This window comes from Candoia aspera, chromosome 3, assembly GCF_035149785.1.
Source record: "Candoia aspera isolate rCanAsp1 chromosome 3, rCanAsp1.hap2, whole genome shotgun sequence".
Lineage (NCBI taxonomy): Eukaryota > Metazoa > Chordata > Lepidosauria > Squamata > Boidae > Candoia > Candoia aspera.
The window spans coordinates 9,443,324-9,468,206 of NC_086155.1; the positions used below are offsets into that span (position 1 = coordinate 9,443,324).

At 42.9% G+C, this 24,883-nt stretch overlaps 1 protein-coding gene across 3 annotated transcripts; it reads right to left on the reverse strand.

Annotated features, from left to right (window-relative positions):
- Positions 1 to 844: 844 nt before the first annotated feature.
- Positions 845 to 24,268, reverse strand: LSM14B (LSM family member 14B). Of its 3 annotated transcripts, XM_063296972.1 has the most exons (10): positions 23,764 to 24,266; positions 14,133 to 14,296; positions 11,254 to 11,389; positions 10,034 to 10,150; positions 6,914 to 7,078; positions 6,712 to 6,789; positions 5,864 to 6,025; positions 4,033 to 4,186; positions 2,554 to 2,734; positions 845 to 2,224 (listed from the first exon to the last, which is right to left on the reverse strand). In XM_063296972.1, exons 1-9 carry the CDS (start codon positions 23,882 to 23,884, stop codon positions 2,563 to 2,565), a joined length of 1,269 nt encoding a protein of 422 aa, XP_063153042.1. In that variant the 5' UTR covers positions 23,885 to 24,266; the 3' UTR covers positions 845 to 2,224; positions 2,554 to 2,562. The 3 variants fall into 3 exon arrangements, with proteins under 3 accessions (XP_063153042.1, XP_063153044.1, XP_063153043.1); XM_063296974.1 differs by lacking the exon at positions 10,034 to 10,150 and having other exon boundaries at positions 23,764 to 24,268; XM_063296973.1 differs by lacking the exon at positions 6,712 to 6,789 and having other exon boundaries at positions 23,764 to 24,268.
- Positions 24,269 to 24,883: the final 615 nt, after the last annotated feature.

The following is a 24,883-nucleotide window of genomic DNA, read 5'->3' on the forward strand; positions in this document are numbered from 1 at the left end:
CCCATTGCAGAATCTCACATCTAGCCAGGACTGGAGAGTTGGTATGAAATATGGCAGAACCAGTGACAATAGTCTATGGGGCGCAGAGGTTGGATTCTTTCCAAGGTAAATTACTATGTTCACAGAACATCCACGGATGTGTAACTCACCCAAGATCTAATTTGAATTTGGTTAAAAGGCTGATTTGCAAAACAATTTAGCCACTTTAAAAATTTGGTGAGTGCGTACACAAACCCATCAAAATTTCTGATCAGTTCAATGTATCTTGCCCATTTCTTTCAATTATATGCTAGTTTGTGCTTTGCAAGAACATTTTCTCTTTTAAACCACCATTTTGCCCTTCTTTCAGATTGTCCTTGGGAACTGCAGTGTGTAGTATAGCAGTATGTTTGATAGGACAGAAATGTTAAGTATTTAAAGATGCCCAACTTTGGAGGCTTCAGATTGGTTGCCCTACAAGGGCACCCAATCCCATTTTTCATGGATGCAATTTTTTTTTCACCAAGCCTTTCAGCATCTCTTCCACTTACCCAGATGGAAATATTTACATTTCAAAATGGAGACTAAGGAGCAAGTCATCAGGCTCACAGGAGAAAATGTTGAAACTTCAGCAGTAAAGAATAAACTAGCTGACATGTGGTTAACATCGTATTCATATGAAAGTACTTTTGAAATAAGCGGACAATTGTTGTCTGTGTGCACGAGTTTTTTTTTTATTAACAGCATTTGAGCATCAAATTCAGGGCATCCTCCTAAATACAGCATCACCCTGGTTTGCAAGTCATTGCCCAACCCTTTTGATTGAAAAATTACGAAAATAGGCAAAAGAAAAAGCTGAGAATGGTTAAACATTTACATGTTTATTTATAATTACAATTTACATGACTCCATAACGTGACCTCACCACAATGTGTAACCCTTTGTGATGAAGGCCTACAAAAGAAACTAAAGCTTTACACCAACTTAACGCATGACCTAGGGGAGCCATGGGGGTGGGGGTGGGGGGAGGGAGGGGGGAGAGAGCATCCACTACGGAAGCCTTTCAACAGAATATTCCTACAGATAACAAAAGTGGCACAAACCTATTACTAAAGGCTTTACCCATTTCCATGCAAGTTTATAATCCCTGCGCGCTCATCCTCAACTATTTTAAAAACACAAAAAAGTTGAACTATTTATAAAGTTGGGGGAGATTAAGAAGAGCAACTGAACATACTGATTGCCCAAGCTTCCTGTAAGACATCATGTTTTGCATTTTGAGAGAACGTAAATGCTTGAAGCTTGGGCTTTCCCCTTTAAATCAGAGAGAAAAAATATCCCTCGAAATTTGCTGCAAGGGCATTATGTAAGTTTTAGCCTCCTCCACATACAGAAAACTTGCAGTGACAGAATGGCTCATCATTAGGAAGTTGAGAATGGCATTTATCCTGGATCAGTTGAGATACTAGTTCTTTTGAGAGGGGTGACCAGCACTCCACGCAACTCTGCAATGTAATTCTCCAGAGCAGTGTTTCTCAACCTTGGCAGTTTTAAGACGTGTGGACTTCAACTCCCAGAATTCCCCCGCCAGCCATGTTGGCTAAGGAATTCCGGGAGTTGAAAGTCCCCACGTCTTAAAGTCACTAAGGTTGACAAAAGCTGCTCCAGAGAAATCGTATTTCTCAAGTGGCAAGTCAGAATTACAGATACATGGTCAGCAACAAATCCCATCACCACATCACACACACAACATTTTTGCACTAGAATTTGTTTCTAGACATCAAAACAATCTGCTTGAATAGGGGCAGGGAGGTGAAGAGAAAGGCATAGAAGTCAGAACAAAAGGACACCAGGAGACATTTGGCTCTCCGGATTAAGCTGCTGGTTTCATTTTTGAAGAATTTAGAATTGCGTTGCTTTCTTTAGAACAAGCATTCCCTGTGTTCAACTACAACAGCGGCTGGAACTTAGAAGCAGCACAGGTCTCTTGCACTACTTTTAAAAAGACCCCCATCCACCAAAAAGAAAAATCCAAAAAGAAAAGTACTTCTTGAACCAGAGGTGGTTTCTGAGCACTCCTGAAGTAATTCCAGTGCTCCAATCCTGCTGTGACACTTTAGCAGTAATCTCCTCGGAATTCAGGCTTGTGAACGTAATGTTTCATTCACCCATCCTTTAAGTGCAGCAGTTTTTATTGTTCCCTCCTTCCTATGTACATGGATTCATAGCAATGTGATTGAAAACTCTAAAATAAAACACAGAGGCATGTTTAACAACGATGCAATAAATTTACCTATTACTCTGCTGGATGCTCATTTACTCCAAGTCACTTAAAAAAGTGCACTGAAAGTATTAAGGTCCTGAAGGTTAACTACACACAAAGCCCTTGAAAAACTGTGCGTGAGAGCTGCCGCTGCCATAAAAGCAAACATTTCACTAGCTTAAGTACCCCCAGGCGTCTAATTAGTTGGTTTTGAGGAATACACTCATTATAAGCAGACAATTTGGTTTTCTTTATTCATCCCAGCTGCTCTAAGAAAGCTGAACCTAAAATGCTGTGATTTTGTGACTTGCCTGCAGGATTCAAACTCTTCCAGTGCCAACCCTGGGAGTAGCCTGACTTCGCCGCACAGCTCCAGACCCCCTTCCACCACGAAATCCCCCACGAAAACTGCGGCCACGGAGAAATCGCCCAGATACGCCAAAGGTCTCTGTGTTGAGCTTCCGTTCTTCGGCCCACGTTGTACGCCGTGAACTAAAGAACAAGTTACCAGTTTTCCTGTTAGAGTCACGTTCTCTATAACTTCATGCTGTAAAACTCTGTCTCAGGCAAAAAACAAGACTAAGGCCATCACATCATTTTCCCATACAAAGCGTGTCACAAAATATACCATGAAATGTGTTTTATGGATGTAATTTTCCAAATCATACTGCTGTGGCTGAGTTTTCTAAACCATGTAGGCTTTAACCAATGGGATTTATGATTAAAACATGTCAAGTAATTCATAAGGATGAATTAAGGATGAAGGGTTCAGTAATCAAGCAGCAGTACTTATAGGCTAGCTTTTGCCAAGAATATGATATATACATTTGACCTCTTTTTTTCTCTCTCATTAAAATACTAACTGAAGCCAGAACTCCGCAGAAGCTAAAAAACAGGGATATTAAGGCAAAGAGTCCCAAAGAATACTGTTTCTAAACATTTAGGACTCCCATCACAAAAAAAGGCTCAAGGCTGAAATCCTAGGGTTCCTATGAAGAGTGTGGTTGAGCAGGTTCTTCTGGTCTCGGATTTCTTCCTCACCCCCCATCTATGACTGCTTACCAAACATTAAACCCTTTTTTTTATTTAAGAATTTTATTAAGTTTGAAACTATGATAGAAACTACAAAAAAGGAAAAAAGGAAAACTAAGAAAGTGGGAAACACAAGAAAAAAGAATTTTAAAGATTACATACAGAGGTGACTTCCAACCTTCAACAGCAAGAATATACAGCAATTTCCATAATCAATCCCTTAACTCTGTATCAAACCAAAATCACATTTCTATAAATCCTTCCATTAACACATATACAAATCACTAATGCAATTGCTCCTTCCCAATATATACATATACACACACACACACAAATTTCTAAATGAACTTCCCTCCACCATAAAACAACATCCATTTAATTATTTCCTTCCTACCCCAAACATTAAACCTTAAGTACCACAGAAGTCAAAGTTTTTTGAGCTTTAGAGACCTGCTTTGAGAACTCTACTTTGATGGGCTACCATTCTGGCATCTGAAAAATGAGCTTACTTTTAGTGCCTTTCAAGCATGGCTTCTGTAATCAGGGAAGGACTGTAGATAAAATCTACAATATAGTACAGAAATTGGGAAAGGCATTCATTTGCAACTGAGAAAGGACAAGATTTAAGGACATTCATTTGTTGAAAGGCAAACTTCTGCTCAATATTGGAGTAAAGAAAAGGGGACTGGGCAAAAACAGCACTAAACCAATAGAACTAGTGTGAAAGAGCGAAAATAAAGCTCTTAGAGTTCTGTTACCTAGACTTCAGTTCTGATGAGATGTTGTCAAAGAAGGATTTTGTTTTGTCATAATAACAGTTTGGCCCCAGCAGATCTTCATCTGGATTGCCATCACAGTTTTCAGCAGCCACCGCAGGCTCGCCCTTTTCTTCTCCCATGTCAACTTTATCATCTGAAGAGGAACGGGGTAAATCATTATTTTTAAATGTGCATAAGTAACGAGCTACATTGGTACTAGATGTTTTCTTTCATTCATATCAAGGAGGAGGGACTGGCATACTACACTGTGTGCACAATTATTAGGCAAGTTGTATTTTTGAGGATGAATTTCATTATTGAACAACTACAGTGCTCTCGGTCAATCTTAATAAACCTCAAACCTGAATATTTAAGTAAAAGGAGGTTTTGGCTTTCTTAGGAGCATATCTGTGTGTGCACAATTATTGGGCAACTATTAGCGTGCAGAATTATTATGTAACTAAATGAAAAACGAAAATTCCCCCATCTCACTCGTTTATTTTCATCTGTTAAAGTGAGAAGAAACGAACTCAAAATTTACAAATAAACATTTCTGACATTTCAAACAAAAAATCAGTGACCAATATAGCCACCCTTCTTTGCAATAACAGTCATAAGCCTTCCATTTGTGGAGTCTGTCAGTTTCTTGATCTGCTGACGATCACCTTTTTGTGCAGCAGCAACCACAGCCTCCCAGACACTGTTCAGAGAGGTGTACTGTTTTCCTTCACCGTACATCTCCCGTTTGAGAAGGGCCCACAAGTTCTCAGTAGGGTTTAGGTCAGGTGAGGAAGGGGCCATCTCATTATTCTTTCATCTTGGAGGCCTTTACTGGCTAGCCACGCAGTGGAGTACTTCGATGCATGCGATGGAGCATTGTCCTGCATAAACATCATGGTCTTCTTGAAAGATGCAGACTTTTTCCTGTACCACTGCTTGAAGAAAGTGTCTTCTAAAAACCGGCAGTAGGTTTGGGAGTTGATTTTGAGTCCATCTTCAACCTGAAAAGGTCCAGCTAGCTCATCTTTAATCATACCAGCCCATGCCAGTACCCCACCTCCACCTTGCTGGCGTCTGAGTCGAAGTGGAGCTCTGTGCCCGTTACTGATCCAGCCACGGGCCCATCCATCTGGTCCGTCAAGAGTCACTCTCATCTCATCAGTCCATAAAACCTTTGAAAAATCTGTCTTCAGATATTTCTTGGCCCAGTCTTGCCATTTCAACTTATGCGTCTTGTTCAGTGGTGGTCGAGTTTCAGCCTTCCTTACCTTGGCCATGTCTCTGAGCACTGAACACCTTGTACTTCTGGGCACTCCAGGTAGGTTGCAGTTCTGGAATATGACAGCACTAGAGGATAATGGGTTCCTGGTAGCTTCTCGTTTGATTCTTCTCAAATCTTTGGCAGTTAATTTGCGTCTTTTTTTCTCAAAACATTTCTTGTGACCCTGTTGACTATTTGCAACAAAACGTTTGATGGTTCTGTGGTCACGCCCCAATATCTTAGCAATTTCAAGAGTGCTGCATCCCTCTGAAAGACTTATAATTTTTGACTTTTCAGAGTCAGTTAAATCTTTTTTTGGCCCATTTTGCCTGAGGAAAAGCTGCTGCCTAATAATTATGCATACCTTGATATAGGGTGTTGATCTCCTTAGGCCACACCCTCCCTCATTACATAAATACACCTCACCTGATATGCTTATATCCAATAAGCATTCAGGTTTATACAGCTTGGAGGTGGAAAATATGCATAAAAATGATATGGTCAAAATACTCACTTGCCTAATAATTGTGCACACAGTGTAATCATACTAGAAACAGCAAAAGTACTAACCTTTGAAATTAAGTTTCTTCCTGAATTCTTTATCCAACTCTTCTCGGTTGAACTGTGCATTGGCGCTTTCAAAATCAAAGTCACCTTCAAACTTTATTGTATTCTCTTTCACGGTAGCTGGCCGATTCTGTCCTCTGGAACGATTCCTAGTTCTTCTATTTCCTGAATGGAAGATGTTACAATCTTCTAGTGAGAATTCATTTAATTCTAGACCAAGCAAGGCTGACCTCACATGCTCCTTGCTTAAGGCAATGCATGATGCTGAGTTTCTCAACATCATTTGAATTCCACAAAAGTGATGCCAGCACGCTGGCTGTTCTGGTACTTCTCATTTTATTAATGCTTGAATGGTATGAATGTCTAGAATTTGACAGAGATCTCCTCCCACACAGCAGAAGTCATCCATCAAATCATAAACTTCAAGAATTTTTGCTTCTCAATTTGCTGTATTCCAACATAGTGAAAATACTTCTAATTCAGAAATATTTTGCCCACTGAACTTCCAGGCCATTGAACTTTACAGAACGAAAGCAGTTTGCTATTCTTCCATTCTAATTCATTTTACATTTTGACTTAGATTTGAAATATTTCTCATAGACCAGCATAACTTCCTGGGCTAATGCTACCAAAGTCATATACTACATAAGACTTCAAGTCCTTTCACAGTAATTCTTTTAGTTCTTCATGCACAGAAACGTTGAACTCCACTAGTCTTCAACTTAGGTAGGAATACTCTTAATTAATTAGGAGTAATTAATCTTTGTTCTTCTATGAAAGTTTGTATTACGGAAGTAATGCAGAAGAGGGTAATTCAGTTGCTTAGGAGAATTTACAATCAGGTAACATACCTGATCTCCTCCTCTGGGGCCTTCTATTCTCATCATTCACCTGCCCTTGCGTTTGCACAGGTGGTGGTTCAACTATATCTAAGACAAAATAGGAAAGCCTGTTCACTCAATATAGTCAAGATGCTGAAAGATAACAGCAGATGGTAGTTCTAATTATTGCTTTAAAACACTGGCATATATCTGAAGGAAAAGATTTCAGTACCATTTGTCTTGTTATTCTGTTGAATCTGACGTGTGTTGCGTTGAATCGCAGGTGGAGCTTTGACTGTCTTTTTGGGATTCAAGCTGTTATCGAGAGGTCCGGTCTGAACAGCTTGCTCCACCATTGGGCTTTTGCGCACTGAATGAACAGATGGAAAAGCAGCACCTGAGAGAAACCAAGCAATGTCAGTAACCACTGCATTTGTTCTGACCAAACTTGATTTGTGCTCAGAGACCTTGGCTTCCCTCATCCTGTCAAAAGAATTTGAAAGAGTGTTCTCCTGAAAGAGGGTTACTCCAGGAAGCATTAGCAATTGATCAGGGACACCCATGTGGAAATGCTACAAGGAACAAATCTGATTTGACTATAGTCCCCAAATCATCAGCAAATTTCAACAGGCTTGTACAGTGATTACTGTGAATAACTTTGGCTGTGCATATTTCATTCCAAACCATACAGGCTCTCAGATTTAGATGAAAAACACACACTCTACCTACTCTGGATCTTTGAGAACAAAGTCTGAAAGTTAAGCTCTTTCACGCACAGATGTGCATATTATAACTGAAGGACCAAGTTCACACATCACACTAAACTTTAAGTGTGCTCTTTTGACTAACGTACAATTGGCTGGATATGTGCAGCATGCTAAGCCAAACAAGCCGTATTGCTTAGAATGATATATGAATGTACCCGCATTTACAACGGTTAGCTGTTTGATTGGTGGTGGATTTTGATCACTGATTCCTCACCGTACCAAATATTTCGACACAGGCAGCTAGTAGCAAAAATCCACCAATGCTCAAAGATATCAATGCAAAAGACGACCAACTTCAAACCTGTAGGACTTGCTAGCGGACTGGACCTGCCCTTCCAGTAAAAGTTAACAGCAGCAAATCTACACATTCCATGATCTGGTTCAATGGAAAACTTCGCTTTTCCTGGGAGAGTACACATTCAAACTTTTGCCAGAATCAGTGTATTTCAGAAAATCATTTAGACTTCTATCCATTTCTTTACCTGAGAAGAGAGTTTCAGATGCAGATGCCATAACACTTTATTTGAAAGCCACTCCACTCAAACACGCAAATTTAGATTAGTTATGAGAAATTTGTTACGAAAGGAAACTCAACAAGGCTTTCACAAGCAGAGAGACAAGGTTTCAGCCTCTCTTCCTGTAAAACAGTTAGGAGCTGACCGTGGGAAGGAAGGAACGAGCTGGTGACTTAGAAAAGCAACTACACAGTGCAGAGATTGTTTCTTGACTGATCTATCTCAAGGTGCTGATAGTTTCTCACGACAAGTATTAAGCTTTACACCCAGTCTTTTTTCTAGTTGTTTAACTCTGACAACAGCATGAAGATTCAATAGAAGCACGTGAGATCAAGGTTCTTGCTAAGGACACATCAAGCTTCTGTTTTGGAAGGCGAATAAAGCATGCAGACACATGGGTTCCCACAGCTCCAACTGCAGAATTCAGTTCACTGGATATATATCTCTGTTCTTTTGATCTATGATTAAGTTCATCTCCCCTTTCCCATCGAACATTCCATTACTGCGATGCTGGTTGAAACATCATATATTAGAAGTATTATATACAGTATGTCATAGGATTGTCCATATACCTTGTCTGTGTCTCATACATCTACCTTTATTTTTAAAAACCACACTGTAATGGTGTTCAAAACTAATTCACACAGTAAGCAACTGTATGGAGTAGATTATGTCTACTGTACATTTCAATTGTGTCTGATTCTCAGAGACTGCCTGGAGAAGTCCCTGCAGTTTTCTTGGCAAGGTTTTTTTCAGAAGTGGTTGGCCATTGCCTCCTTCCTAGGGCTGAAAGAGGGGGACTGGCCCAAGGTCACCCAGCTGGCTTTGTGCCTAAGGAGGGACTAGAACTCACAGCCTCCTCGTTTCTAGCCTGAAGCCTTAACCACCATACCAAACTGGCTCTCTATATGTTTACAGGCACATATATTTAGTTACTGCTTGATAACAGAAAAATATATTTTATCGAATGCTTGTGTTATGTCAAAGCCTCTTGAAACCTCACTTAAGTGGTAAAATAACCTCTTAGATGCTGAGTCACATTGCAAACAACTTGACAAAATACAATGCCCTTTCTGAATATCCACTGCAAGAAACTCAGATAACTTCTATCGCTACTTAAAAACCATTCACACAGCTTCCCCAGAATCCTCAAGTTGCAAGTATGATTCTGAGGAACTCTGCATCTTCAAACGGTTCTTCCTAGATCTCTGCATTAGAAAATCCAAAATTCCAAGGAATTTTGCACAAAGGAAACGTCACCTACCTACCAAGCATTAACTATGTTCAAGAGTAATCAAGAAAATGCGTGACTGCACTTAGACAAGTGTAGAAGAAACAACAACAACACCCTGACGAAAACTGTACTGTAGAAATGTTCAGTATTGAATGAAGAGACTGCCACCTATCCTCCCCTTCCCAATAGGCACTTTTGCCTGCCATTGCTGAACCCTGGCCTCACATGCTTGCCACAGGATTCAAGCAAGAGGAAACCACATGCCCATCAACTGGTTATGAGGCTGAATTCACCTGGCCATGCTCAATTCATCTGAGGGAGCTGTTTTACAAAACGCAAGCTGCTGCATTCCAAGGCCACTGAGGAATTCTTAAGAAGTGCCCAGGTACAACGGATTGTTTCGTGGGTGTCCTATCATCAGCCAATGTACTGAATTTTGCAGGATAGTTTTCCAGACTTTAATTTGTAATTTTTTCCTCTTCTTAGTTGCACAGGTAGGACTTTTTGCAAAGTGGAGGGCTTCCAAACCTGCAACAGGTCATTCTCCATGTGTTTATGCTACCGAATTTCTCTGGCTCTACTCTGCACCATTCCTTCACTCTAGTTTCACCTTAAAACGTTAAACGACTAGCTAGAAGTGAATTCCTGTCCATCCACCCATCCAATACCTGGAGCAGAAGCAAATGCACCAAGGCTTTCAGAAACAAGACAACTGCAGTATTTCTTGCAGATGTTACTCTGTTCAGGAGGAGGAAGGGGGGTTTAAAAAAAACAACAGAACTTTTGCAAACACCATGCAATTCTTCTAATACTTGGAATCCTCAAGCTGCTGTTACCCTTAGAAGACAGCAGATGTGGCTCTGATGACAAGTCAGGCTCTGAAACTGGCTGAGGAGATGAAGAAGTGCTAGGACTGGAAGCAGCTGCTGATGCTGGAGGGCTTACCAGCTTCTCTACAAAGACAGACAAGAGAGGAGAAGAAAAAGCAGAGAAGGAGACTGGTGAGACACACACAGCAATACCGGCATCCAGATGACTGGGGAAAGAAGGCTTAAGCAGCTAACATATTCTTAAAAGTTTTGAAACTTGGAAGAATTTGACCAGGAACAAGACAGATCTTGGTCAGGTTGCCCACCACCAGATGAACATGACATATCATGTGCTAACCCTAAGCTGAAATGCTTTAACAACCAGTAGAAATAAAGATGTGGACAAAAAAAATATTTATTTCGTATCTTAACATAGTATAATTCATTTTTCCTGAATGAATGTGAATCAGAATGCAATTACAGTGTGTATATAAAGAGAAAATTGTGCTTCAAAAAGTATATAAATATTCATGTAGAAAACAGTCCAAAATTCATCTACCCCTACAAAAACTTAAACACTTACTGCTCAGGTACACTGAAAAGAGGAAGAAGGAATCCTAGAAAGTTTTCAACTGATACTTATTACCAGCTCACACATTTTTACTCACACACAACCTCCCCAAACAAGATATATTGTGAACTTAAAAAACAAAACTAGAGTTTATCAATTAAGGTTGGGAAACAGCAACTGTAATTAATTCATGCCTTAAGTAGAGTCAGGCTTTCATCTTCAATCTAAATCACCTCATATGTCTCACACACTGAGGTAGCCTGCCTAAAAGTGGATTAGCTGAATAAGCTTCACTTTATAACCTAGTTTAAAACCTGTAAGCAGTTAAGTTAAAAAAAAATAACAAGCTTAACTTTGTTGAGACACTGGTTTTTGCAAAGCTATGCTTTCAACAACTCAAAAATGGTCCAAGTTCAGTGTATCTTTGGCCTAATTCTCACTCTACACAATCAGTCTGTGTCAAGGTGGGATGTCTTCAGATTAGAGTGTTATATAATGAATTGTTTTCCTCAAACATTCCAACACTTTGATAGAAATTATTTTAAAAATTCTTTCCCTGTTCATCAATATACATTTCCCCTTCAGAAGAATATTCTCCATGGACACGAACACCACCCTTAAATGGTGCAGCCCAGAGACTGACCATCTCAGTGACAAGCAGACCTCTGTTACTCACCTAAACCAAGGGACGCAGCATACTGTTGGCCAATTAAGGAACTGGCGGCAAGCTGACTATAGGATGGCATCCCTCTGAAGGGACTATAAGGCACATGAGGTTGAAAAGAAGATGCAGATGCAGAGCTCAGAGACGACTGCAAAAAATGAAGGTTAAAGAATTATGCTACTATGAACAAAAAGAAGAAAACAATACGGATGAGGGTACAAGCATTGTCATTAAATGTATGTTTTTAAGACATGCAAAGATTGAGTTAACACATTTTATGCCGTTGGTTTAGCTATGGTTTGTAAAGAAGCCAAACCTATCTGGCCTTGAATATGTTCAACATCAAGCTGATAGGAAATCTAAATATCTGGTCTATAACTTTATGTCTGATGATGCTGTGAAAAGAACAGCATCGCAAGAAAAAGGGAAAATCCCTGTAACCATCAATTTACCAATCAAGTGAGGAAATAATAGCTGTATAATAGGATCAATTCTCCACATAAAGTTGAAGATGGACATCATGCTATGGAAATAGTCATTATACCTTAAACAGCCGTTGTAGTTTGTTAACAATGGCTTGGTTTACCATGGTGTGTAAACACAAGCAGTGTCTGAAATTGTTAACATGCTAGCAAACAATTGCATCTTAGTCAAAAAATAGACAAAAAGTTTGGAAACCCTGAACACTCAGTTTCAGTATACACTTATTTTTTGTTTTCATTTGTATGCTGCTAAAACAAGCAAACTCCAGTATACATCTGCATTCAAACCTGAATGCCCAGGTTTCTGAAGTGGCAAATACTGCTTTTGCACAACTGAGACTAGTGGTCTAACCAAACCAATTTCCAAAACAGCTGTGGTGAAATATGCCCTAGTTACATCAGGTTTGGTAACTAATATGGATGATCTCTGGCGGGAGCGGGATGGAGGGAGTGCATCCATCCTGGCTCTCTTGGACCTCTCAGCGGCTTTCAATACCGTCGACCATGGTATCCTTCTGGGGTGGCTCAGGGGGTTGGGCGGTGTAGTTTTGTGCTGGTTCACCTCCCTCCTCCAGGGCCGTTCCCAATCAGTGGTGATGGGAGAGGAGAGATCCAGCCCTCGACCCCTCCATTGTGGGGTGCCGCAGGGTTCGGTACTCTCTCCTCTATTTAACATCTACATGAAACTGCTGGGTGAGCAGTTCCCATCTGTCACCATGGGATGAGGTATCATCGATATGCTGATGATACCCAGTTATATACCTCCATCCCGGGTGAAGTAAGTGATGCGGTCTCCACCCTCTCCAGGTGCCTGGGGCCTGTGGGGGCCTGAATGGGGAACAACAGGCTTCAACTGAACACTGGTAAGACAGAGTGGCTGTGGATTGATGGCTCCTCGGGTTCCAGGAAGTTGTCATCTCTGGCTCTGGATGAGGTGGCACTGCCCCATTCGGAACCAATTCGGAACCAATGCGGAACCTGGGGGTCCTCCTGGACTCGCGACTCCTACTCGAAGAGTGGCAGTCGCGGCCAGGAGGGCCTTTGCACATCTTCGGGCTGTGCGCCAGCTATGCCCATTCCTGGACCGAGATGCCCTCCGAACAGTCACTCATGCCCTTGTCATCTCCCATATAGACTACTGCAATGCGCTCTACGTGGGCTACCCTTGAAAAGTATTCGGAAGCTTCAGCTGGTCCAGAACGTGGCTGCGCGGACAGTTATTGGGGCTGTAAAATCAGCCCATGTGACACCACTGTTACGCGAGCTGCATTGGGTACCAGTTTGCTTCTGGGTCCAATTCAAGGTGTTGGTTATCACCTTTAAAGCCCTACATGGCATGGGACCAGGGTACCTGAGGGACCGCCTCGTCCCCATAACATCAACCCGTCCCACTCGGTCAGGCAGGGGGGGCATGCTACGGACCCCATCAGCGAAGGAACTTCACCTAGTGGGGTCCAGGAGGCGATCCTTCTCTGCAGTGTCGCCCGCCCTTTGGAATATCTTGCCCCCGGAGTTGAGACAGCTTTCCTCACTCTCGGACTTCCAGAAGAAACTGAAGACCTGGTTCTGCCGCCTTGCTTGGGAGGGGGAGAGTGATAGCTCCACCTGGGGATGGCTGGCGCCATAGCACCGCTTAGTGATCCATCTCCACTTGGATTTTGCGTTTGTTTTTATGTATATTTTTATGTAATTTTTATCTGGCTATGTTTTAATGCTATTTATTGTAAACCGCCCAGAGTCCCCCATTGGGGGAGATGGGCGGTGATATAAATTTAATAATAAATAAATAAATAATATTCTTCACTGAGAGCTAGTTTTCAAATGAGTTCAGAAACACCAGCCAAAGACTGACAGTAGCCAATTATAGGGAGCACATGACTTCCATGTCACAAATGATTCACTAACCTGTCCTAGTCAGGCTACCTAAAATATTTCCCCATAAGGATCTGTCTGAGTTGTAAATTCATTGGGAGAAGACCTCTTTTATACTTCACTACTGGGAACATCCTTGGTGGAAATGTGAGAATCTTCTCACACTTCCAGCCTTTCGGAATACCAGCCAGTTCCATTTCTGTTGTCATTGTACTAGAGCAAATAAACAGGTCTTAATATGATTACTAGTATACTATTGTGTTTAAGCAGTTTGTGTTCATGTTTTCATTTTATACTTCACTTGCAATTCTATTGTTATTCACCCTGAGCACTGTATTTAATAGAAAGACATTATACAAATTTAATGATTCACTTAGCAAACATAGCAAGCAATCATATAGTCATTTTTACTGAATTAGAATTTATCAGCTAAGCCCAGTTAGAATTTATATGCATAGCAAAAGTGGTTTTTACTGTTAGAAGTGCCCAAAGAAGTACACGGTGAAACTGTGATCTGTTCCAGATGGAATTACTTACTTGGACAATAGCAGGATCTTGGGGCAAATTATGCTGTGCTTTCGGAGGCTCACATACAGTGATATCTTTAATGTCACTCCCTCGAAAGATGATATACTCATAAACTTCTTCCCTTGGAGGAGCAGGGCGGTCTGTGGGACGATCTTCTGTTCCAAACGAGCGCACTTTGAGGAAAGACTTAAATGTTACTACTTGAACTCAACAGCTATTTTACACCATCTTTAGATAAATGGGTCTTTCAGCTATATATTTTGAGCTATACTATCAATTCTCAAAATGCAAGTTAGTATTTTTTAAGAACTTATACTGACCTGGCTACTGAGTGGTCCAAGTTGTTAGCACTTGTTGACCAATATTAAAGGCTGCCTCTTGCCTCCCTCTCCATTACACTGTATTGTTGCTTTGGAATTGAGATAACTCCTGCGAAGGAAAATTTATCAACTGGCAATTTCTCAAGTTTTTCTAATCCAAAGAGTAATGGAAGAGCACTTATTTCTCTTCCATGTGTCCTCCCCATCCACGAGGTGAGGCAAATTGTGGCTGGGTGACAGGATATTCCAGGTGTCCTGTTTAATTTTCCATTCAAGAAGCTTACCCGGCACTTATGCTGATAGAACGTGATAAATTTTTAAGCCACATTTTGAGAATATCCATTAAATGTCTTCAATTACTATTCATTGACGGTCTTTCACTTAACATGTCTAACTGTGCACTAAGAATTTGATAATGGCAACCAATTTTAGATTACATTTTACACCACCAGTCACAGAGATATCTTTCCTCTTATTACTGTTGCTAGAACCACGTATGAGATGATGTTATCATCCCCGTTTCCCATTTGAGGTTTCAGTTTGGCCACTGTGGGAATAAAATGCTGAATTAGATAGGCATTCTTAAGCCAGGATCCATCCAATATTTTTTCAGCATTAGCCAGAGACCTTTTATTTTCCAAAGCCTTTACATCTTGAATATTTTTTTTCCTGAACAGTAAGTATTTCATTACATAGTAAAGGTAAAGGTTTCCCTTGACATGAAGTCCAGTCGTGTCCGACTCTAGGGGGCGGTGCTCATCTCCGTCTCAAAGCCGAAGAGCCGGCGTTTGTCCGTAGACACTTCCGTGGACATGTGGCCGGCATGACTACACAGAACACCGTTACCTGCCCGCCAAAGCGGTACCTATTAATCTACTCACATTGGCGTGTTTTCGAACTGCTAGGTTGGCAGGAGCTGGGACTAGCAACGGGAGCTCACCCCGTCACGTGGATTCGAACCGCCGACCTTCCGATCGGCAAGCTCAGCAGCTCAGCGGTTTAACCCGCAGCGCCACCATGTCCTTCATTTCATTACATACTGTCCTCTTTAAAAAAACGAATTGGCGGGAAATACCTATTAAAGAATACTACATAAATTTATTAAATAAGCATTCAAAAGTACTGTTTTAACACAAGCAGCAGCATTACAAATGCTGTTTTATATGAGTGGTCCAGCAATGAAAACAGATCCAACTTCGTTCTCACGTTTCAAATAAGGAGTTGACTATTTGAAATTATATCGGAATGTTTGTTCACTAACATTGCTCACTTGCAGCAATGAAACCATATAACACGGGGCTGAAGAAAGAGAAGTAAACCGAATATTGAAGTAAGTCATCCCTCAGCTTCCTTTAAACCATGCCTAATCATCCCTACGGAATGGAGCAATTAACAAGGAATAGTTTGGTATGAGGACAAACAAAACATTTCTTATCCAACAGAAAGCAAAAAACTGATACTCTTTAGGACAGTAATTCTCAATCCAAAAACCTGTGTGATTTGCAATGGGGGATGAAGGAGAAAGATGACATTTGGACAGGAAGATCAAGAGTTGTTTCACACAAAACTAAGTATAGCCTAACGGTAGGATTCACTTTTTACAGGACAAAAATCACATGAATATTAAGCTGAACTGAATCAAATTAGTAGCGCATCGCTCTCAGGATAGTGTTTCCTTTGTTTTCACTACAGCTACTGACGGGCTTCCCCATTCATTCATATTTGTTGCTGCCAGATAAAAGCTAGAATTCTAGTTATATGTTCAAGATATTACTTCCTCTGTGCCAGCTAACACTGTGCACAACTCTTCTGACACAGCTAATTTTTAAAGCTGTACCTCTTTTATCTCCTTACTAAGCATAATCATAGTATGCTATTGCCTCTTCTTTTAGGAAAAACAACATCACGGGTACTCCATATTTAGTTGTTGAAGGCAGGCAAAAGCAAACTTATTACATCCAGTACAGACCAAGAACAAGATTAACAGAAACTCCACAACAGATTCCATCACAGGAAAGTTATGATACCCTTTCCAGTTCTCAAAGTGATGCAAGGAAAAGACTGGAAAAGAATTTTTATATTAGAGGAATGAATAAAGTATTTGAGGAGATTTAGATTTGAAGGTGCTCTAAACCCATTAAGGTTACTGAATGATCAATTGTCATTACCGAACTAGTTAGGCTATTAAAAGGCAAAAGATTACTGACCGGCAAGTACGTTTTTAAGGGCCCTGCACACTTTGAAAACAATTCAGAAGTACAGTCTCTCACCACTACTCATTAAACCAGCCCAATGATTTCACCCAAAAAGCAGTTTTCCTCTGTTTTAAGGAATTCAGGCATTAAAGTTAATGGAATCTTGAAGCAGACACAACTTTCTTTTCAGGATTGTGCAGAAGCCTGAAAATGACGTGCTGCTTTAATAAATTGGCCAGTGACATTCATTCAGTTGTTCATTTATAAGATTTATATGGCTGTTCCAGGGAGAGAGGGTCCCATAAGTAACCCAGCCCAAGCAATGAAGGGCTTTAAAGGTGACTACCAGCATCCTGATTGGCACCCAGAAGCCAGTGCAGTTTGCGGAGCAGTGGTGTCACACGTGCGAAATAATAAGCGCCCTTGACTGCCTGGGCCACCACATTCTGTACCAGCTGAAACCCCATGTAGAGTGTATTACAGTAGTCCAATTGGGAGGTCATTAGGGCATGAATGACCGTGACCAGGCCTCCTGGTCCAGGATAGGTACAACTGATAAACAACCCAAAGCTGTGCAAAAATCCTCCTAAGCATGGCTGCCTTCTTCTCCTCAAGCAGAAGCTGTGTGTCCAACAGGACCCCCAGACTGCACACTGGTTCTGTTTGAGGCAGAACAACATCATCCAGAACCAAAGATGGAAGGTCCCCAGAACCAGAGGGTCCAAAAACCCAAAGCCACTCCATCTTGTTCTTATGTGAGATCTAAAGTACATTACCCAAATCTTCGTTAAAGAGTGCATGGCCCTACCTTTTAATTGCTCTGATGAAAATACAGAATCAGAGTCTGCTGTTCTATTCCTGAGAAGTACAAGGTTTTCCCTTGCTATACAGAAGCATATGAGAATGACAGAAGCTCCCAATAATTCCATACCACATCTCAGAAGAGTTTCTCAGTGGCTGACATATATTGAGTAGCTCTCACACCTCTCTTTGATTATGGGAAATAAGAGAAGCTTACTATAGCTGAAATGGGTCTTGACCTCAACATCATCTCAAAATCTTCTGTCCCCACCCTCTCATAGTGGCAGGTGGTAATTGCTACATCTGATCCAGCTTGGGTTTGTTGACCTTTGGTTAACGGTACTGGATTTGTCAATTCACGGTAAATATATTTCTTGATATTATGAAGAACAATTCATTAAAATCAAAAGATAGCCTACTGTTGTAGGCCATCAAGGTTAAATGAGGATTTGCAAGCTTATTTGAGTATTCATCAGTGAGTTTACTTTACTTTTCCACACTCATTTTGTTGGGGAGTGGAGGTACAGACTTGAATCAATTTCTTGGCTTCTGTTAGGGGTGGGGGCTTCCAGTGGCACTGACAGTATTTGGCCACTAGAGGACTTTGCAGCATTCAGCATGAGATCTGCTTCTATTTTTCAAAAATAGGTAAATTTACAGCCCCACAGAATTCTTGTTTAGCAAAAACTAAGTGATTCTGGAATGTTTAAAGTAGTGCTAACCCAGCACACCCAGAAGATATAGTGAGGCTTTTTTTTTTTTTTTTTTTAAAGACAACTGTGGGGCTTCTTCCTTCCATTTCCATGGGACTTTATGCAGACTGATGTTACCACATTGCATTTCTCAGTGTTTGGATCTGCATCTTCTTTTAACCTATCTACGTTTTGCTTCTCACACATTATTAATCTTCAGAAAAGATTAATGGAAAGGAACTCTGGCTTTTCTTCTGCATCTGTGCTTTGGGTCTCAAGAACAGTTGTTTTTTTTAACTATGCAGAAGAGTTGTTCATTCTTTCCTTAGGGGAATTCTTTCTTTTCATCTTTTTGTAACAGAATCAACAATAGTTTCACTGGGAGAAGCTTCTTTAACAGTAAACCAAATGCTTTCCTGCCTGGAATGGATTCTTAGGCACAGATTTTTCCCCCCTCTTTAAGCTTTTTTTATAGCACTTCATTTTGGGGGATATTTTAGTGTTCAAATACTTATTAGACTGCATTAAGGATCCCAAATATCCTCTGTAGCTCAAAAGGTGCCTTTACTCCCTTTGCAAGACCCACAGGGAGCTGGGCATGATTAGCAAATTTCAGCCACTTCCTATAGGGAAGTGACTTTCTGCACTCCTGAAGCCAGTGCCTATGACAGGGACAATGTTTGTAAAGCTTTGCCTAGATTTAGCCTTGCCTATACTTCAATGAAGAAGGAGCTGTCCCTCAAATTGACCCATGTCCTCTCCAAGAGGCCCATGTCCTCTCCTTCCATGTAAAAGCCCTGTACTGATCAGACTGATTCCTTTTCTGGAAAAGAGAAGATCCTTGCCTATACAGTTGTGGGAATCTTTAATAAAGGGCAGAGGACCGATAATGCTGATTCATTCTGGTATGACATGGATGGTTGGGTTCTGGCATAAGTTACTATCTACACTGGTTCCAACAGATGGCTGGGCTCTTAATAGTTCTGTCTCTCTGAGCTGCTCATCCAGATCTACTTTAATCCAGTTACCATCTTATCCTATCCTGGGTATGGGATAAGCCCTCTTTGTCTAATCAACCCAGCATACTACACTTCCTTACAGGAAGCCAGCTGCAAGCAACTGGTGACTTAGGCAAACCATGCAATTAGTACCTCCAGCCCCAAGGGCAGTTTTTATTTTTAAAAAAAGGCACCTACTTAACTTGGCACCTTAGGTGACCATTCAGTTTACCTCTATGGATAGGCAGCTTCTGGCCACATCATAGTCCATTACTGTGAAATCGCAAGTTCGAACAGGCAGTAGGCAAAACTGCTAACAACTCTTTCCTACAAGGCTTCTGGAATTCAGGTGTGAGCCTCTGTAAAAATTGGTCTACCAGTATTACAACTAAGGATTAAAAGTCTTAAACAACGATTTCAACAACTCTTTTCTGGTATTTTAAATGGTGCCATCACAGACATTAACAGGTCAGGGAATCTGGGTCAAATCAATGCTGTCAGCCTTTAGATAAATTTGCCACAATTTTGAGAGCTAAGTAAATCATGACAGCCCCTCACAATTTAGGGGATTCATTTGTTCTGCAACAGCTTGAGCTTGACTTGGTCTGCACTTAGTCGTTTCTACAAAATTACATAAACAGTAGTAGTAGTATGCCCTATCAATCTGTCCACACCTGGAGCAACAGCCTAGCTAGGCCAACCTGCATTAACTGGATGTTCTGGCAAAGGCATCCACAGACAGTCCTTGCTCTGTCTCTGCAGAAAATCTAATTCAAAATCCTCAGTGCTTTCTAGGCACTTTCTTCAACTTGATCTTTGTGGCCTCCAAATCTGTTTCTGCCTTTCCTGAAACCATGTTGCATTTCTCCCTTTATCCTGAATGTATTTCAAATGAACAATTAATTTAAGTCTGTCTGAAGTTGCATTGCTTTTTTCTTCTCTACCACCTCCAATTTTTCATGCTACTCCTTCAACATTCCACTGGCAACATTCCATATATGCAAACCACAAACGCCATGCTCCTTAAACATGATTTTTTTTTTGCTCCTACGTGGCTTCATTTTAATGCAATATCCAAAAATGCTTCCTTCATTGAGGGCTATGGGGTTGTTTTAGGCCTTGAGTTTCCTACAGACATGTACTCTTTTTCAAGAGCCATTTTTTCCATTTGAATTTTGTTTTGCTCTAACATCAATTATGGCGAATGCTTTTGTGGTTGCTTCTGAACCAAGCCAGGTCACCTCAGCTTTTCCTCACTGGAACAAAAGGAAACCAGTATTACTACACAAAAATGCTTCACAACTCTGGGTACTTCCACCCAAACAGCAGAGCTACAAACTGCAAGGCTTCACAACTCCGGATATTCCTTTCTAGTGGCAAGACTACAAACATTCTAGAATGCTATAAACATCCCCACCCATACATCACAGTTCAAAACAGTTCCCCACCTCTCTCCAACATATACCCTGCAGCTAATTGTTAAGGCCACAGCTGCTAAAATCAAAAGCTCTGAATTTTATTTTTTTCCTACTCCTAGGTATAATCTGAATTTTCCAAGAGCTCTTGCCTTAACCAAGCAAAAGGGGAAATGGAGTACTGTGCCTTAGGCATCTTACCCTCTTCTCTCAGAACAGGGCACTAAGGAACCCAACTGCCAAAGGGAAACAGAGCAGCAAATTGGAGACAGGGAATACAGTTTAGGAAAGCCACACATTACTCAAACAGACTCAAAGTCAGAGTGAGTTAATCAAGTGGTTAATCCAGACCTCTGCCCTGAATGACTTTCTAATGTTACCTGGTAAAGTTTAAAACTGATCTGAAAATAATCAAAGAAGAGGGAAGAAGCAATACTTTCTAGGGATGGCCTAACTAAAGAATATTCTCAAAGCCTCTGACGTTCTGCCTGACTTTTTCACACAGACTTTAGACCAGCCGTTCTCAACCTTTTGACCCTGAAGGAACCCTTGAAATATTTTTCAGGTCTTGGGGAACCCCTGCACATTCAGGCTCAAATCTAGGCCAGAAATTAAAAATTATATTCATTTAATGGGTAGGCCTGAATACATGCATTAACAGCGTTCTTAAACTAAACATAAAGAATGAAACTTACCTCTTTAATGTGAAGTTGCCCCAATTGAAAATGAATTTGTAAAGTCATGATCTCCCAGGGAACCCCTAGTGACCTCTCGCAGAACCCGAGGGTGCAATGGAACCCTGGCTGAGAAACCCTGCTTTAGACCCAAAAAGCCATTCTAGCAAACCTAGCAATCAAAACTATCGGCAACAACAAAACAATTTCCATTTTTTTTCCAAAATTACTAGATACATCAGCACATCAAAGACAGAACAAGGCAAGTTTCAACATTCAGCATTGTCAACACAACTACCCTCTCTGCTCATGTATATAAAGCACGCATGAATCAGTATGCAGGGTTTGCTGGTATTCTCCAAAGAACTTTACTAAATATACTCAGGAGCACAGTTCAAACTTTATTCTAGGCCACAAAATAATAAAACTGGCTCAAAATGGCTAACTCAACACTACAAAGCTTTGGACCCCTTATCCTGCCTCTCCTTGGGTGTGACTTCAAAGCTACATTGTGCCTTTGTACTGCAATCTTTGAGAAAAATCCCTTCAACTCCAGCTGTTTACTCCACTGGGCAGGAACAACAATATTGGAGAAAAATTGAAATTTCTCTCTAATCTACAGGAATCTTGTCACCAAGCCTTCCATGAAATCAGAGTCCAAGGCCTTCTCACAGTTCCCCTGATTTTCTCTGGAAAGGGAGGGGAAGGAGCTGAATGAAACAAAATACTCATTTCTGTTTAGCTAACTTTATGGGGCTCCCAAACAGAGCAAACGGATAAATGGCCAACTACTGCTTTCGGGAGAGTGCAGTTACCGAATTCACAGTGGAACAAGGGCTGGCAACAGACATAGGCTAGCTCATTATTTTCCAGAATAAAATGTATTTTTATATAACGTATTTTAGAAATACATAAAAACCATTTTAACAGGGTGAAACTCTTGCACAAAGCACATCTCTTGACTCTCTGGATTCAGTTAATGCCATTTTCACCCGTTCCGAGTGCCCTTTTTTAGAGCCAGGATGGAGAAAATCACTCCCTTTTTAATTCCAATATTTCATATACGTACCGAGTGATTCTTTAGAAAAGGAGCACTGTGCAATATTTCCATGCTGAATTGTAAGCCCAGAGTGACTTTCTTCTCCAGTCTAATCTCACTGTAGTTTTTTGCAGAATATACCTTTCCCCAGAACATTTTATATCTTAATTTCTCAGTATCATAAACCAAGCGGTATCCGATTTAGCATATACATTAGTTTTTATAGGTAACCAGTCCACCTATAGTGTGAATATCTTGTCACATACCATGCTTTCCAGGGACATTTTTATCTCAACTCCGAAACTGCCCAACATGAATAGCATTATAACCATTCAGTGTGGAACATCCATACTTTTTGAAAAAGAAACATTCTATACAAAAAATGCGGAATGGAAAATTTTCCAGTGCTACAATTGCTTTTACTGAAGTCAAACAACACAAGGATCCAGCGAGCTTATAAGACTGGGAACAGTGAAAAGTTAAGAGTTGCTCACACAAGCTTGCCCGTTAACAAAATTGCAGTTCAATGAAGCAACGCACCTGCTTATATTTACATGACAGACTGAACCCTACGCCATTCAGAAGGATTGGATCCATATATTACCAAAGGCCAAAATGGGATTGCCCCTGCTGTCACCAACAGCTCCTACTACACTTCGTTTTACAAATCCAAAACAATCCCTTTTCCACAAATTGGTCGGGGGATAGTGGAAGCTCAGTGGGTTGCAGCTATTTCTCCACTCCTCACGCCCAGGAGAGTAAAAAGCTGAGCCGGCAAGGAACTGCAGCACCTCTGCACTATCTTCCCGGCCCTCCCCAAAAGTGACTTTCGAAATCAGACTCGAGAAGCAAGTTGCAGCGGGGGCGGAGGGGGGGTGTTGTTCAAAAATTAGCCCTAGAAAGATGCCCCCGCTTTTTGCATCTGACAGCCCACGGAATCAAACCACCTTCTCCCTTCCCGGCATCAATCTGCGAGGTCTCGTTTATGGCTTTGGGGTCGCTCCACCACCTCCGGAAGGTCTGAAAGGGGGTCCTGAGGGAAGGTGGGAGGGGGGGAGGGGGTGAACAGAAGCCGCCCCCTCCCCGCGCCCGGGCTACCCCCGGGCCGCTGCCTCCTTTGGAAAGCGCGGCACCCGCTCCCTCTGCAGGTCGGCGGCGCGCGTGTCCCTTTAAAGAGATGCGCACCGGGAGCCCGGCGCCCGCCCCGCCCCGCGCCCTCCTCCCCCTTTTGGAAGCAGCTGCTGCCCTCCCGCGCCCAAGCCCCAACCACCTCCAGCAGCGCTCGCGTGTCCCCCCCCCGCTTCCCCCCCGGGCAAGGGGAGAAGAAGGGGCCGCGCGAGGAAGGGAAGCCAAACCCCACGTCCTGCGCCGCCGGCGCTCCCCCCCGGCCCCTCGGGGGCACCGGGCGCAGGCGGGGCCCGCGCCCTCGGTATTGTGGGCGGCGGGAGGCCGAGGAAAAGGCGTCCCCGCGCCCCCGCCGCCGCCGCGCCCCCCCTCCGGCCCTACCCTTGGCGAGGGCGACGGTGGAGTTGTCGGTGTCGATGGTGTAGAGGATGCCCTCGTAGCGGATCTGCGCCTTGGAGATGAGGCTGATCTTGCTCCCGATATACGGCGTGCCCGAGCTCATGGCGCCTGTGCGGAGGGGGGAGGCGGCCGCGCGGGCAGGGGAGGGAAGGCCTCGAAGGCGGCCCCGACGCAGCCCGGCGGCCGGGCCAGACGAGCTGGGACCGCTGAGGGGGGATGCCGCCGCCGCCCGCAGAGGACGACCCAGGGAAGGCCCTCAGACCAGGACGGAGCAAGGCGTCGCCCGCGTCGCCGCCGCCGTCGTCGTCCCTCTCCTCCTCCGTCGCACCCGCGGCTGCCGGGCTGTCTCGGTAGCGCGCGCTCCCCCGGGAGAGGCACCGCCGCTCGCCTCCGCAGCGGACTGAGGGAGAGACCCCCCGCCGGCCGCCCTTTTTATAGGCCACGGGCAGATTGGGGCGGGGAGGGGGATGGAGGAGCGGCGCGAGGCAGAGAAAGGAACGAGGTGAACACGGCGCGGGGGGGCCGGGAGGCGGAGGCGGAGGGCGGGGCCAAGCAGGCGCCGCGGGTTCTGCGCGCGCGCCGGGCGGCTGGCGAGGGAAGGGAAGGGAAGGGAAAGGGGCGGCGAGGAGCGGATGGGCGGGGTCGTTTCGGAGGGCTCGATGGTCCCGCCGCTGCCCAGCTGCTGCTATTGTAACGCGCGTGGTGGGGGCGGGAAAGGAAAGGAGCTGGGCTGGGTCCTTTCGGAGTAAGGTCGCGCTTGCGTTCGCAGGGAGCGCACGGACTGGCCGCGGAACGATTGGACCTCCGCGAGCCCAGCCCCCCGGTTCTTCCTTGCACGCCAAGCACTGTGCACCCCCAAAACCCAGCACACAAGTTTCGCATGTGCGGTGAACGGCACGGGCTAAACACGTTAGGAGACCGTGGGCTTCAGCAACTGGATTAGCCCGAGGTGCTTCCCTGTGGTTGACCGAAACATGGGCTGTTCGGTCAACCCACATTTCTGGATCTGCCTGATGCAGCCCGAATGCGGGCCAGATTTGCACAACCTGCGAGGCCAAAATGCTTAGTTGGTTTGCGGCTGGGTGGTTGTCCTGCGCTGGTG